A 15,775-nucleotide genomic window follows, 5' to 3' on the forward strand; every position below is an offset into this window, starting at 1 on the left:
TAAGCACAATAGGAGTGTACATAGTTTACATACGTAGTAAGTTGAAATGGTTGGAAACTAATTGTTTATTTCGTGCAAACATGAACGGTTTCAATACGTACTTTAAACATCATTATCCTTTTTTACTATAACGTGTTATTTGAAGAGTTGTTGGTGGTATCGAATAACATAGCTTTGTACATATCAAAACAAAATGGTATTTGGTCAGATGGCGGTTTAAGTTATTGTCACTTGTACATCTATAAAAAAATGATTTACTTGTAATAAACATTTCGTGTTTGATAAAATACAAAAGCAATAGAATGTGTAAATGCAGAAAATAATTTTCAACTTAATGCTCCGCCAATTTAAAAAAGAACGAAAAAACAAACCAATCAATGATAGAACATTTATGAAAACAACTATATCCTGTTTCATAAGTAGTAAAAACGTAAATCATAGACATCTCCCTTTAATATAAAATAAGCTACTGAGAAATTAACTTAATGCCTCGCCGAACAAGATATATATCAACATCATAACATTTAAAAGAAGACCTATATCCGGTTCCATAATTAGTCAAAAAGTAAATCACTGGCGTCTCCCTTTGATATAAAGAAAATAATTAAAAGAAAGCAAATAAAAATATTGGGATTGTCTTTTTATAATTTCCGATCTTCATCATACTTCTCAATGTCTGTTATTTGAAATTGTAAGATGTTGCCTGAGAACACGTAATACTGGGTATTGTTCAAAGGTGATTCCATCAAGCTATCCCCCTAAGAAAGGCTACCACTTATTAGCGCCGCACTAAAATGCGGGATGTTTATTATTTTTGAAAGCGGTAGGAGCGGTTAATAGTTAATTTCAGGTCTTTTTCCGTTGGTTTATACTAATTTATCTAAGCTCGATTATGACAAAAGCTGATAGCTGATACGATCACCCTCGAGTCCGTTTCCTGGGCAGAAACCAGTACTGTGTCATTTTTGAGAGGCCATGAGAAAATATCCCATATGAGGATCGAACCCACAACCTCTTGGGTGATTCCGTTGATAGTCTTCAATATGTTTTAAAAATGCAAATCAATAAAACTAGAATAATATTTCATTTTGTGAGTGGTGGTAATAAAGATTGTTTTTTATTTCTTTAATAAACATTTGTTCAGAAGAACAATGATACTTATTAATGACTATTCCTGAATAATTGACGTTTTCTGATTGGTGGTCTGTAATCACGTGACGGAAATGTAAAATGAGTCATCTGATCATTATGGATTTGCGAATGATGACTATTTATTATTTTATGTTATGTTTAATGAAATAGATAAACCATTAGCAAAGTAAAACTATTAATTTTATCAAAAGCAGAAACAAACGTTCACTTAACTTCTTTTTTAAACGTTTTGAAGAAGACATTAACATATTTTATACCGAATGTCCCGAGTTGATTTGATTTTAGAACACTAGGAAGCGCATTAAACGATTCGAAGAGACCAGTCATGTGATGTGATGTTAACGCATCTTACATCCTGATTGGTTCACGTTATTGGGCGCATTTGTGAATTTATCTTTAGAACTAAATTAAGCGTTGCTGGCCTTTTTTCACCTTTAAAAAAATTAAGATTTGATTCAAGTTTTTCATGGTCTGCTGACACAATACAATACAAACAATTACCACATCAACAGTTTTCAAAAGGTGCCTTATGAAGAGTAACTGGTTAACCTCATATTGTAAATGATACATGCGAGGTTTTACTTTCGTGTTAGCCAAATATCGCAAACAAACGAATTTAATGCGAGGTTAAAGTTTTAAGGTCGGTTGAGTTCGTAAAGAGATGCATTAAATGCAACGTGTTAGATTTCAGGAAGGTCAATGTCGCAAACTAATGACTGTAAATCATAATGTCAATGTTGCAAACAGATGAATATATGCAAGGTGACAGATTTTATGTACATAAAGTGGCAAACAGATTACATTAATGCATTGAAGGTGTTTGTTTTCGAATAAGTCAAGATGTCAAACAGATGAATCTAAAGCATGGCAGGTGCTAGTTTTCAGGAAGGTAAATTGCGCAAACTGATGACTTTTAATTCAAAGACATGTGAGTGTTCGTGTAGGTCAATCTCAAACAGATATTTTAATGGAAAATGGTAGCTTTCATGTAATGCAAGGTCGCAACCAGATGAATTAAATGCAATAAAAGTGTAAGTTTTCAGTTAGGTCAAGTTTGCAAACAGATGCTTTGACTTTTTACTATACATCAAATAAGTACATTTTAAAGCCTAATATTAGTTCAAATCGTTCAGTATGATTGGTTTCTGTTAAATACTTTTTATCTCCATCAGTACCACTGTATGTTTGAAGAAAAAATCAAGTTCAAAATATGTAACTTTGTAACTATCCTGTTGTTTATTAAGCTATGTTATGTATCTTGTTATTCATGATTTGGCCATAATTTAAACTGCATCTAACAACCAAGGTCCGGTAATTGGAGATTTCTAACTTTGGAGTTTGTCAGGACAATTAGTTGTACATTTTCTCTGATATATGGCATTAAAACATTCGTAGATACGGAAGCATTTGTGGCAAAACTATTTTACCTTATATGCTTTGCATCGCTGATTCAAACGGAGGAATTCCAGATGTTCGAAGACATTGAACGAATATTTCAATTTTCGGTCAAATAATTTACATACCCGTTCGAATGATACCATGACATGGGATCGCAGTCATCCAAATAAGTTATTGTCAATAGCTTTATGTAATGGTCAGCTTAACAGGATAGCTTAAAAAGAAACACTGCAGATTTAGAGTGCAACGCTGGCATGCCCTTTTCACGGCTCTACCAGCTGCCATGCGTTTTACCCCGTCCTTGTTTCCTTAAGAAGTGCAACGATGGCATGCCCTTTGTAGGACTCTACCAGCTGCCAAGCGTTTTACCCCGTCCTTGTTTCCTTAAGAAGTGCAACGATGGCATGCCCTTTGTAGGACTCTACCAGCTGCAATGCGTTTTACCCCGTCCTTGTTTACTTAAGAAGTGCAACGCTGGCATGCCCTTTGTAGGACTCTACCAGCTGTCATGAGTTTTACCCCGTCCTTGTTTCCTTAAGAAGTGCAACGATGGCATGCCCTTTGTAGGACTCTACCAGCTGCAATGCGTTTTACCCCGTCCTTGTTTACTTAAGAAGTGCAACGCTGGCATGCCCTTTGTAGGACTCTACCAGCTGCCATGAGTTTTACCCCGTCCTTGTTTACTTAAGAAGTGCAACGCTGGCATGCCTCTTTTCAACTCTACCAGCAGCCATGCGTTTTACGCCCGTCCATTATAAACGGAAATTTAGTGCTTAGTCTTTAACGATGCAATAGTTACGTTTTTACGACAATGCCAGCTGCCATGAGTTTTACCCTGCCTTGTTTCCATACGAAGTGCAACGCTGGAATGCCCTGTTTACGACTCTCCCAGCTTCCATGAGTTTTACCTCCATCCTTGTTTCTATACGAAGTGCAACGCTGGTATGTTTCTTTTACGACTGTACCATCTGTCATGAGTTTTACCCCCGTCCATCATCAAAGGAAAAGTTAATTGTTAGTCTTCAACGATACAATACTTACGTTGATAGTTTCCTAATCGGCTGTCGTTAAACTTCAAAACCGTATAAATTTGTTTTTAGATTAATTCTTATCTCATTCAAATATCGTTTGCGCATTCAAATCGACAAGAAGCTGTATTTGCAATGCAAATTTAACAGAGAATATTGGCTTTTAGCCCAAATGCACCAATCTGAATGCATTGATTGATAATGAATATCTTACCATGTGCGCATGAATAAACGAATGATTGAAAATGAATGAATGAACGAACGAGCAAATGCTCTACTTTATTTCCTCTACTCTTTCTGATTACATTAATGACATAGATGATATAGATGATAATTTCCAAAGCACATCTTTACTTTTGTGCTGATGCTAGTTCAGTTTCTGTGTCTTCAGCAAGCACATATTATATTGAGAACACTATACATGTTGACATTCAAACTATTTATGATGTTTAAGACAAAGACAATTTAATCCGTTCAAAAAGCAATTTGGTACATTTGGTCTATTCCAGAACTGTTTACTTTTATAATGAAGATTCTTACAAGAATTGAAATTCGTCTACAAATACATGACATATTAGATGTTTTCTTTCAATAATAGATTTAGAGTCAGGTTTGTGTCATTTACCGGTTTCACTTTCTAATTAATGTGATGGAAGTCTAAGACTAATTAACTAACTTTTCTAAACATTACAATATTTACACCAGACAAGTAGGCGTGTAACCTAAAAGTTCATATGTTTAAGCGCTGGATAATATATTCAATTATTCAACCAAATTATTTATATTGACATCGAGGAGTATCTGTTTTCATGCTTATAGAATTTGTATTTTTTTATATTTTTTGTCCTACATTTTTATCTTTATCTTATAGCATTATTACATTTAGCGTTCCACCATGGGACAAATTTCTTTACTTTTTAATTTTTGGTTCAGATTTTGCCATGGTATTATCGAAATTTTTCGTAGGTTTCTCATAATCAGGATTGAAATAATGTTAAATATCATTTTCAGTTATATCTTAGTTTAGGTCGGTATGACATAGTTGTTGAAATTTGTTTCATGCTTCAGTTGAGGCTTATTTTCTGTTTTTCATTTTGTGTTATATTGATTGTTGTTTTATTGGTGGAATATTTAATTGACACTAGCAATGGTAAATGGTCACTACCGAAAGTGTTATCTATTGCATATTATTTAGGAGTCTAGATGTGATGGTATGTGTTACAAGTTATTAACACTTTCCGCTACATTTTGTTTTTCGGAAACTCTCGTTATTTGTCCATTATTTATTTTTGGCATTTGTGATTGTGAGCAGGTCATCGGTCTCGTCGTCATACCAGAAGTCTCCTTTGGGGTTCCAGCAGATGTGTTTTAAGTTAAGTCTCCTACAATTAGGGTGTTTTGTCCTTAGTTTTTTAGTATTTATGTTATTTTATTTAGTTTTTAGGAACATATGCATTCTTTATTGTGATGTTGTCTTTTTCCCGTATATCTGCACTTAGCAGACTTCTATGTCTGATTTGTAATTTTATATGTTCTCTGCAAAGGGAAGATCCACTCTTACATAGATGCATACTCTCCCTCTTTCACTACTTTTATCAGACGTTTTCCTTTTCAGTATAATGGTTTTCCTGTAATCAAATAACATCTATTTGGTTTGTTGAATTGTTTAAGTGTTTTCGGCATGTCAGCTTTTATGCCTTCCATATTTCATTTGGTTTGGTATTTACTTTAGGTAAGATAGGCACCATTTGTTTGCAGTACTGTGTTTCCTTTGGCAGTTTGCGCATTTCTTTAAGTTCGTTGATAGACACTGTTTTTGTATGTAATTACCATCACAATGAGGGCCTTTGTGTGATTTGTACAAATTTACTTTAAAAGTTACTGCGATTGCTTGTGTCTGTTTTCATTTACTGAAAGCTGACATCAATATTCCTTTTTCCAGTTAGATCTTAATTGATTGCATTGAGCGTTTTGTTTTGAGGGATTTCTATGATACCTTTCACCTTCATTTGGTCCTGGGATACATTATACTTATGTGAAAAACTTCAGAAACAAGCAGTTTAAACATAAACCCGGTTTCATGGCACTGGGTAAACGCCAAAGACATAGAACACAAACACAAAAAAGCACAATCAAGAAACATGGAAGAACAGCACAAAACTCCACAAACAGCATAGTGCGCACATACTATATATAAAAAACTAGGTATGTTTATCAAGGATTGTTAGGTACCGCCTTGAATCGGTTAGTAAAATGTACATATACTGAGGCTTTAAATCAGTTTACGTGCACAAACCTCACTCTTATCCCAATAATCCCCAATAAAGAAAAAAACGTTAAAAGGCAAATCTTATCAAAGACTGCATTAACTTGAGGAAACTTAATAATAAAACAAATAATAATAAACTTATAAGTAAACACCAAGTACTTCGATGATGGGAGATCGCAACTCTATCTGCAGATGGCGGAATACATTCATAAAGTCATATGATTGAAAGTTTTTCGCTTTACATATAAGATCTTGTCTGATTTTAAGGCTGATTCCATAGATTACCTATTGTAAAGGTGCTAGCCCTATTAACCCCTCATAGAGCCAATAGTTCTTAAGTCAATAAACAAACCGCAGGAAGTGTAGGATCCCTGGTATGATAACTAACCCTGCAAAGGGCGCAAACGGATATTATTCTGCGCAACCAGCCTTAAACCGGGGATTTATATGAATCCCTACTATTCCAACAACTTTCTTTTAGACGTGCAAATACATTATTTACGATATCTTAAATGGACAACATATTATCTACGTTTCACAATAGTGTGTTTGGTAAAAGCTCTACGAAACTGTACGAAGTATTTTCGGTTTATAATATCAAAATAGTTAGAAAAAATCTAATTTCTATCTTTTTACATCTCGACTCTATAAAAAAAACAAAAAAAAACAACAACAACAAAAGATTTAAAGTATTCTTTCTGTGCAGTGGTTATGTTATTGTGTATTTGTTTTACTGGCTCAGGGTCTTATTAAGTTTAGCCTTTTAGAGTAGATAATATTACTGTCTCACTAAAACATAACCAATTATTATATAAACATAAGCATAGCCAATACATTTATTATTTTGACCGATTGGAAATAAATTAAAACTCAGTAAAAGTGCTGGTCCAGATAATTATATAAATGAATATTTTATACATGGAAACACCGTGTTAAACCCTTTTTCACACTCACTATTTAATGTTATTTTTAAAACTGGACATTTTCCAGAAACATGGTCTGACGGTTATATAGTGCCACTACATAAGAAAGGATCTATTCATAACCCGGAAAACTACAGGGGTATTACTTTATTGAGTGTTTTGGGGAAACTTTTTACCCGCATTCTTAATAACAGATTGACATCATGGGCTGAAAATTACAATGTTTAAATCGAGGCTCAGGCCGGTTTTCGCAGTGGAATGGGCACTACTGATAATATATTCGCCCTACATGGCATAATTACACATATGATCAATCAGGGTAAAAAAATGTATTGTAGTTTCATAGATTTTAGCAAAGCTTTTGATTATGTTGAACGCAATAATCTTTGGTCTAAACTGCTAAAACTTGGTATTCGCGGTAAAATGATGATAATTCTTAAAAGTACTCAAGTGTTAAATCTCGTGTTAGGTTCAACAACAAGTTAAGCGAAGAGTTTTATTGCTTTTTAGGCGTTCGTCAAGGTGAATCGTTGTCTCCTTTCTTGTTTTCAATGTTTCTCAATGATATTGAAGAGCATTTAGTACTGAATGGTTTTAATGGTATCGAGATGTACATGACAATTTTTTTTATTTTATTATACGCTGACGACATTGTTGTTTTTTCTGATTCGCCCGAAGGCTTGCAAAACGGTTTAGATCATTTATATGAGTATTGTCGTAGATGGAAACTCAAAATAAATGTCCAGAAAACCAAAATAATTGTTTTCAGAAAGGGTGGCTTTTTGCCAAGGAATCTACAGTTTTTATTCAATGGGGAAATTCTTGAAATAGTCAGGTCTCTTTCTTATTTAGGTGTTGTCTTTTCCACGGGTGGTTCTTTTAGTAAAACAGAAGTAACTCTAGCTGGCAAAGCACAAAAAGCTATTTTTAAACTTAATAAATATTTATACAATTTTCCTTACGTGGGCGTGAAACACCGACTCGACCTTTTTGACAAGCTGATTGTACCTATTTTGAATTACTCTAGCGAGGTTTGGGGTTTTCATAAGGCATATACTATCGAACGTATCCATACACAGTATTGCAAACGCATTCTTCAGGTAAAACGCTGTTCACAGAATGATTTTGTTTACGGTGTACTCGGTCGATTTGATTTAGCATACAATAGATATATTAGAATTGTTAAGTACTGGCTAAAGATTCTAACTAGTGACGACCTGAAGTATTGTAAAATTGTCTACGAAGTTTTAAAAACTGATGCTGATTTGCTTCCAAATAAGGTGTCGTGGGTAACATTACTTCAACATTTATTGTCATCATTAGAATTTTATGAAGTTTGGGTAGCTCAGGGTGTTGGTGATGCAAATGTTTTGTAAGAATTTTTAAACAACTTTTGTGTGATACAAATGTACAAAACTGGAACGCGAGAATTGAAAATTCACCACGCAGCACTTTCTTTAAATCCATTGTTTCCTTTGGCTTTCAGTATTATTTAAAATGTAACGTATGTAGTAGTTTAACAATAGCAATGTCTAGGTTACTTCTTTCATCTCATAATCTGTCTATTGAAACAGGTCGATGGCATCGTCCAAACTGTATTCCACGTCAAGACAGAAAGTGTATTACATGCAATAAATTGGAAGACGAATATCATTTTGTGATAGAATGTAATTTATATACTGAACTCCGTAAAAGATACATTGCAAAATATTATTGGTCCAACCCAAGTATGTATAAACTTAAACAACTCTTCGAAAGTACTAATATTACTAAACTCAGAAAGTTATGCACATACGTAGATAAGGCTTTTAAATTTAGAAAAAGTTTACAAATATAAACAACCTTCTTTTTTCCATTTTTTTTCTTCTTGTTGTTTTTACTGTTGTAATATGTTGCCTTACATTTCATTTTATGTATTGGTAAATTTGTCCTTTGATTTGTATGTATTGAATATCGATAATTTTGTTTTTGAAATGTGTAAATGTACAATGTGTAAAAAGTTCACTTTTCTCAGATTTCTATGTTGCACTTTGTTGACACTGTATGTAGTAGTATAGGTATATGAACACCTTCTCCGTATATGATGTCGACTTGCACCTTTAAGTATTACGTTGTCTCTTACCATGTCCTTCGTTAGCTGTAAAATCTATAGTAAAATTTAAACAAGCCTTACGTGCTCCACTTGCTATGTCATTTGTAAATGTTAAATCGTGTATTTTGTTTTTCTCACGGGCCATGTGGCTTATTGAACATGTATTCAAAATAAACCATCTCTCTCTCATGATATCAAACGCTGATACTATTTTATCGCGCATAATGACATCTTTTTATACGCATATGATCTATCTAGTTACTGTGACGCACAATGTCCGTCGTCAACTACGGATTTAAACGACTAGTCCTCTTGATCCGCTTGATTACCTCAAAACTTGTCAAAGCTTCCATGCATTGACCCTTTTCTCAATCGCGTTCACATAATGAACTTCATTTTTTCGACGTACTGTAACACTATTTGCGTTCCTCAGAGAACATTCAGTCACGTTTCACACTAATTACAGCTTGTTAATACAAAAGAAAAACTAAACTCAATATTTATCCCTTTTATATTTCGCAATATCGACTAACAAAATATGCAAACACACAATAGAAACATTCTCTTTTAACGGCGGCAACACGTAGATGGTCATGATATCAGAACAGCTGTGATCATATAAATTAATATTGTTTGTTGTACTTGACAATCGTTATATTATTAGACCATAATAATCATAGTTATCATATTGAAATTACCCTTTAGTTGTTTTGTGGCATTCATCTGCAAACATTTTATCATATATTTCAAGTTACACAGAACAAAACATACGACTGCTTAATTCCTAGAGTAAACGGTGTAAACGACGATTTGTGGCACACCGTCTCAAATGTAAATTGTTTTTAAATGAGAAATTGTTTTGATTAAAATAAAACTTTTTGAATCCGTGCGGATTGTACAGAAAGCAAAACAGCGTTGGCCAATCACAGTTTACGATGTTTTCTGCTTAGAATGAATTGCCAATATTATTGGTTTCTAGAAAGTATTTCCCACAGTTCCAAGATCTGTTGTAATTCAATAAAAGCAGCCGTACTCAGAGACTTAACCATTTAAGAGAACTGGATTACCGTTCACGGCGATGGATCGGCAAAGTAGTGCAGTTTCAAATGTTCCTAATGAAACAATAGGCTTTAATTCTTCTTACCAAATGATGATGCTTCAATCGTTGAATCACAATATGACAATGGCAGTTTTACCTGTGACAATTTTTATCGGAATGGAAGCTTTAATTGGATTTGTTGGAAATATTTTGATTTTAATCATATACGTTCGGCGCCGTGAAAAGAGCAATTTTCGCTACTTTATCATAACGATGGCCTGTATTGACTTTACAAGTTGTATAACCGCATTACCATTGGAAGCCTTCTCTCAATTGCACTGGTACACGTACCAATATCCTTCGATTTGCAAATTGAAGTCATATTGTAACGTGTTTACAGCATGGGCTTCTGCTTCTATTCTGTTCCTTTTGGCGTTTGACAGACATCGAAAAATTCGGCGGCCTTTACAATGGCAAATACAACCATCCTTTGCCATTAGATTGTGTATAGCGTCAATATTTTTCTCAGCAATTGTAGCAATTCCCGTTGCTATCTTATGGGGAAAGCAAACTTACGAATATGATCTGAATGGAACAAAGATAAACGTGTCTGTTTGTGAAAAGGATCAAGCATATGCAGATGACATATACCCTCTTTTATACATTGGGACAATCTACATTTGCCCTGTGTCTATCATGATGGGTATTGTTTGTATTTTGAATTTCATCACATCTAGAACCGTGTTTTGTGCAACATCTGAGATGACGATGTCAGGCAAAGGTTTATCGAATATATCCCCGAAGTCATCAAGTCAATCACTTTCAGCGACAGGAACTTTGTCTACGGGTATCAGCATGAATAACCATGCGTTTAAGCAGTCAAATTTTGACATTAACTGTGAGTCTCAGAGACCTGTAAAAGACGACGAAACATTAAGTTCACCACGTCTAAATGAACTAAAGGAAGATTGTACATCAATAAACGTTTCCTACATAACAATGCGTGAGTTAGACCGAAACTCACCAATGCTGATGGTGTCACAGGCACAGATCGACATAGGATTCGATCTTACGACCACAAATGAAAGTTCGACAGGCTCTCGAAAAAAGCTTCAGCATACTTGTTCACAAATGTCACAAAGCAGTCGAGTTTCCGACAACTCGAAATTTAGTAACGTAGGATCCAGAATACGGGATTCGCGACCAAAACAGAAGATGGTGATTATGTTGGTATTAACATTAACATTTGTTGTTACGATGATGTTGTATGTGATTCTGACGAGTCTTGTAGCGAAGAAGGAAAGTATTTTAAACCAGCTCCGTAATTCAGAGAAAGCAGTGTTTTTCTTATTTTGGCGTTTGTATTTTATTAATACTGTAGTGAATCCAATACTGTATGGTATAATGGATCCCAGGTTTCGATCAGGACTTAAAACCCTTTTTAAACGGAACACGTTACCGTAATTAGACCGTTGGTTTAATTGATAAAGTGTGGAATATGAAAACACCTTATACACGACCATGAGAATGACACGAATTTAATCGAACGCCCTCATTTAAAAGATATGGAGGATATTTTTTATTTCATTTAAAGGTCGTATTTTATTTCACGAGTGTCATAGAAAAACATGTGTTCACGAGTGGCGAATTTAATCGAACACCCTCATTATAAAGATACGTTACTTTCGAAAAAAACGACATTATGTTCATCGGTTCCATTTCATTGGGGATAACAAGGTGTGTCTAGTTCAATTTGGAACAGTTTTAAAGACGATCATCACAACGACAGGAACTTAATCGAAAGCTCTTGTTAAAGGAGATACGCTGCTTTCGTACGACAGTCTGTTCAAATGAATTAGCAATAACTAAAGAATCAAAAACAATTTTGAAAGAAAAAAAAACTGAAGTCCGGAACTATCACTGGAATTGCTTTAAAGAATATTTTGTAAATATTTTACGTGTTACGTTAATAACTAAATGATTATAATATATTAAAAAATATACGTTTGGTTTCACTTGGTTTTACATATATACTTATCCACACAACTTGTAAATAGTTTGTCTTTTATTTCCAGTTCAACAGCTCTTTGTTATGTTTTGATTTATTCTGCATATTTGTTATTAATGTCGGAAAATAGCTCATTAAGATTATGTTTCTTGTTAGCATGTAGATGAATGTCATGTTTTCTTTCAATGTAACAAATTCAGACAAAAAGGCAATTCTATATCTATCTATTCATGGTATATAGGTATGCGATACTTCCAAATAATAAAACAAACGATAAAGAACAATGACTGTCAATTAGAAAACACAACTCTATAGACTTTATGTTCTTGTTTTGTATATGTTGTATTATGGGCTGCATGCCTTTCTTTACAAATAATGTGTTTCTTGTTACATCATCGTCAACTGGTGCCTTTGAACAATACGATTATACTTTCAATATTGCTCAGGGTCCTGGGGCGGTATTCATAACACTTCTTAAGCCATTTCCTTACTTAAGTCATTTCCTTAATGTCAGTATCTCTTTAATCATATGAAATAAACATTTAATTTCAAAAATACATAATTTTCATTGAACGTATTTAAAAACCACATACTTTTACGTTAAAACGCTTGTGCATTTCTTTTAATTTTAAGAAATCGACTTAAGTTAGGAATTGACTTAAGATACTGTACAAATACGGCCCCTGCACGTGCCGGTGATCCGACTAATTGGGATCATCTATATGGCTTATAGTGTTAATTCTTTATACAGTGCCTATTGCATTTAAAGAATTATGCTCGATGATTTCGTAAATTTTCTGAAATGTACCAAAATAGTTCACGTATACAGTACATTATTTTATTGCAAACATGTTGCACTCTGTTATTGACAAGCTTTTATCAGAGTATTCAATTAACTCTGATACAAGCAAGGCAAACAAGAAAGAATGATTGAAAACGGTGCAAGTCGTCATGTTAGTAAACGGAGAATGTTATTTCACGGAAAATTGTTATAGTTACTCCTTGCTTATAAAAGTCGACATTTTATTGCTGCAATCAAAACTACCGCAAAAATATTTGCCATATGTCTCTGTTTGCTTAGGTATTGTAAAACGACTTCCTTATTTTGGTAAGGCTAATACGCTTAAATGTTAAGGCAATGTAATATTTGTGAGCAATCGACGACGTATTGTTAATATTTGATAACTAAGAGAGAAAATAATAAATCCTGATGATGATAATCCTTCATGCTGAATATATAACCCCATATTTTGCAATAGCAATAGGTTGTCAAATAACGCTTAGTATTTCCATTAGTTCTTTACCTAATTACGCCAGTAACAAAGGCTCTCAAATCGGCATATGTGTAGAACATCTGCTGCAATTAGCAACACTCAGGCGTTTGGAGGCTTTATTTCATACCACTGTTATCAACGTTGTTGTATGGATATATGAATCCCTGCTTTAGGAGGATTCGGCTCGTTGCCCTCTTAAGGATATATTAGGACATGAACTGAAAATTAACAAAGACTAACTCAGTCGGCAGAAATGCTCAATGGAAACCTAAACGACCGGTATATACTTTGGAATGAGGAATCACTGACTGTCATTAAATAATGTCAGATCTTAATGTATGCGGTGTTCTTTAAGCTCTGTTTTAAACGTTGAAATAATTAAATTGTATATACAGAACACTCATATGTTTTAAACTAAAAAAACGAAACAATGGAAACTGTGTGCATAAGTGCATTTAAAGTATTAACTCCTTTTTGGTTACATGAGTGTAGTCATATAAATATATATTTATGAAAATGGCAGCTGAGTTTCACCTCATAGAACTGACCTACTATGAAATCGTATAATTAAGAAATGATCCCCATTGATGCACGTTTTACCTCTTATTGACACTGTTAGTTTGCTTATCTGAGGAAAAATATTTCAAATGGATTTAATTGATCTTAATGGACTTATTTAACTTTCAAAGAAACACACATATGCATTATAAAAGCCAATTATTATTCGGTGATAAGCGCTTTAATAATAACGTTAAACTGCAGCAGGAAATCAAAGAAACAAATATATGTGAGTAACAGTAGTAATTAAAATAATTTCGAACAACCATTCATCTGGCTGTGTTTCTATATTGCTTTACAGTGATAACTTTGAACTTAACTCATTAAATTTCATTTTTAACTAATAGATAGATGGCTTAAAGTAAATTCTTAATGATTAATAATGGGCGGCGTGAGCGAAAAATACAACCCCATTGGCTGATTGTCAACACTGACGCAGGGAATGTGTATCGGATGAGTGGCAGCAGGCGGGCCTTTAAACAACCGCGAAAGTAGAAATTCTGATGATTTAGTCTAAAACTTAATGATTGTATTTCTGTAATGTCATTAGCGAAAGATATAGGTTGAAAAAAAGTGAAAGAGAGTGCAAAAAATAACATGCAGGGGATCGGGCAGCTAGGTTTGACAACACCAAAGGTCCTGCAGGGGATTGGGCAGCGAGGTTTGCCAACACCAAAGGTCCTGCAGGGGATCGGGCAGCGAGGTTTGCCAACACCAAAGGTCCTGCAGGGGATTGGGCAGCGAGGTTTGCCAACACCAAAGGTCCTGCAGGGGATCGGGCAGCTAGGTTTGCCAACACCAAAGGTCCTGCAGGGGATCGGGCAGCTAGGTTTGCCAACACCAGTATCGGCCCTTTCCAAAAAAAATAATAACAAGCTAAACTGTGACGATGATAAAATATGTTATATTTCGTATCAGCATATGCATAGGAATTATAATTGTGTTTCCTAAAACTAAGGAAAAGGTGGTTTCAAAAGTACTTTGACATTAAGGGGATCGTGTAATGCAAAATTGAATAGTAATAAAAACAGCAAATAATAAGATGTATAACAAATTAAATTGAAGAGAAAATCGAGAGAGGAAAGGTTAGTGGTTCACTCACTAAGCTAACTGAGTCTTATGGAATAGATCAGTTACTATATATTATTATTATTTGCCTCCGTAAGTATCCCAAACTAATCATTATCCGAATGATGCTTAGATTCAAAAAGTAGTGTGTTAGTGTTCAAAGAATGAACTTGTCTAATGTTTTGAAAATAATCCATGTATTTTGACTGTAAATAGTGAAAAGAAGTAGTATTCGGTACTTTCTTCCGCATTACAATGACAACATAACGAAAGGTGCCTGAGATGAGTATTAAACAAATCTTAAACCAGATTACTACAGTAGAAATATCTACATAGATATATATAGATATACGTGCATGAAATACAAATTAGACAAAATCAATGCATCGAAAGTGCTTAGAGACTGGAGGAATGTATAGTGGGTGACAAGACTGAATTTAATGACACAAGGCATCGAATAGGTAACAGCGAGTTAAGGTGAACATCAAATGAAAAACCTTAGATATTGAACATCACTTTTGGTTTTAGATCTGTTGATGAGTGTTGTCACGTCTTCAATGCTTTACGGCATTACAATCAATCCCAATTACCACTATGGGTATTTTCAGTTCTTTATTTTTAAGAGAATAGTCGCATATGTGTAGACAGTAAAGAGTCGGCACTTACGACATCGATTACGAAACAATCATCTTAACAACATTTATAAGCGAATCGTCGCATAATTACACCTAATGCACTTCATTTTTGCTTATCAAGTGCCTTTCACTTAATATTAAATATGAATAATTACTGGGGAATTCCCCAAGTAATACCAAAGTCAATAAAGATGGAACATCAGGCTGTTAAAACTTTCGTTGTAAAATACGCTTCAAGACGATGGTGAAAGCGAACGTTTTCCGTCTAGATCGAGTTCATTCCACAATGAAATGGTGAAAGAAGGTGTTGATCGACTGTAGAAAATCAATA

The 15,775-nt window shown here is 34.2% G+C and overlaps 1 protein-coding gene across 1 annotated transcript; it reads left to right on the plus strand.

Annotated features, from left to right (window-relative positions):
• Window positions 1–10,045: 10,045 nt before the first annotated feature.
• On the plus strand, window positions 10,046–14,610 carry LOC128210478 (orexin/Hypocretin receptor type 1-like). Its single transcript, XM_052914826.1, has 2 exons — window positions 10,046–10,604; window positions 14,345–14,610. The coding sequence occupies exons 1-2, from the start codon at window positions 10,046–10,048 to the stop codon at window positions 14,608–14,610; spliced, it is 825 nt and encodes a 274-aa protein (XP_052770786.1).
• Window positions 14,611–15,775: the final 1,165 nt, after the last annotated feature.

This window comes from Mya arenaria, chromosome 12 (assembly GCF_026914265.1).
Source record: "Mya arenaria isolate MELC-2E11 chromosome 12, ASM2691426v1".
Taxonomy (NCBI): Eukaryota; Metazoa; Mollusca; class Bivalvia; order Myida; family Myidae; genus Mya; species Mya arenaria.

What these genes read in the sequence shown, in the direction of transcription:
- LOC128210478 (XM_052914826.1), top strand. Translation starts at nt 10,046, where the DNA reads ATGGCAGTTTTACCTGTGACAATTTTTATCGGAATGGAAGCTTTAATT. An exon ending in CCCTGTGTCTATCATGATGG is followed by an intron (nt 10,605 to 14,344) that starts GTATTGTTTGTA and finishes AATAACATGCAG; the next exon opens with GGGATCGGGCAGCTAGGTTT.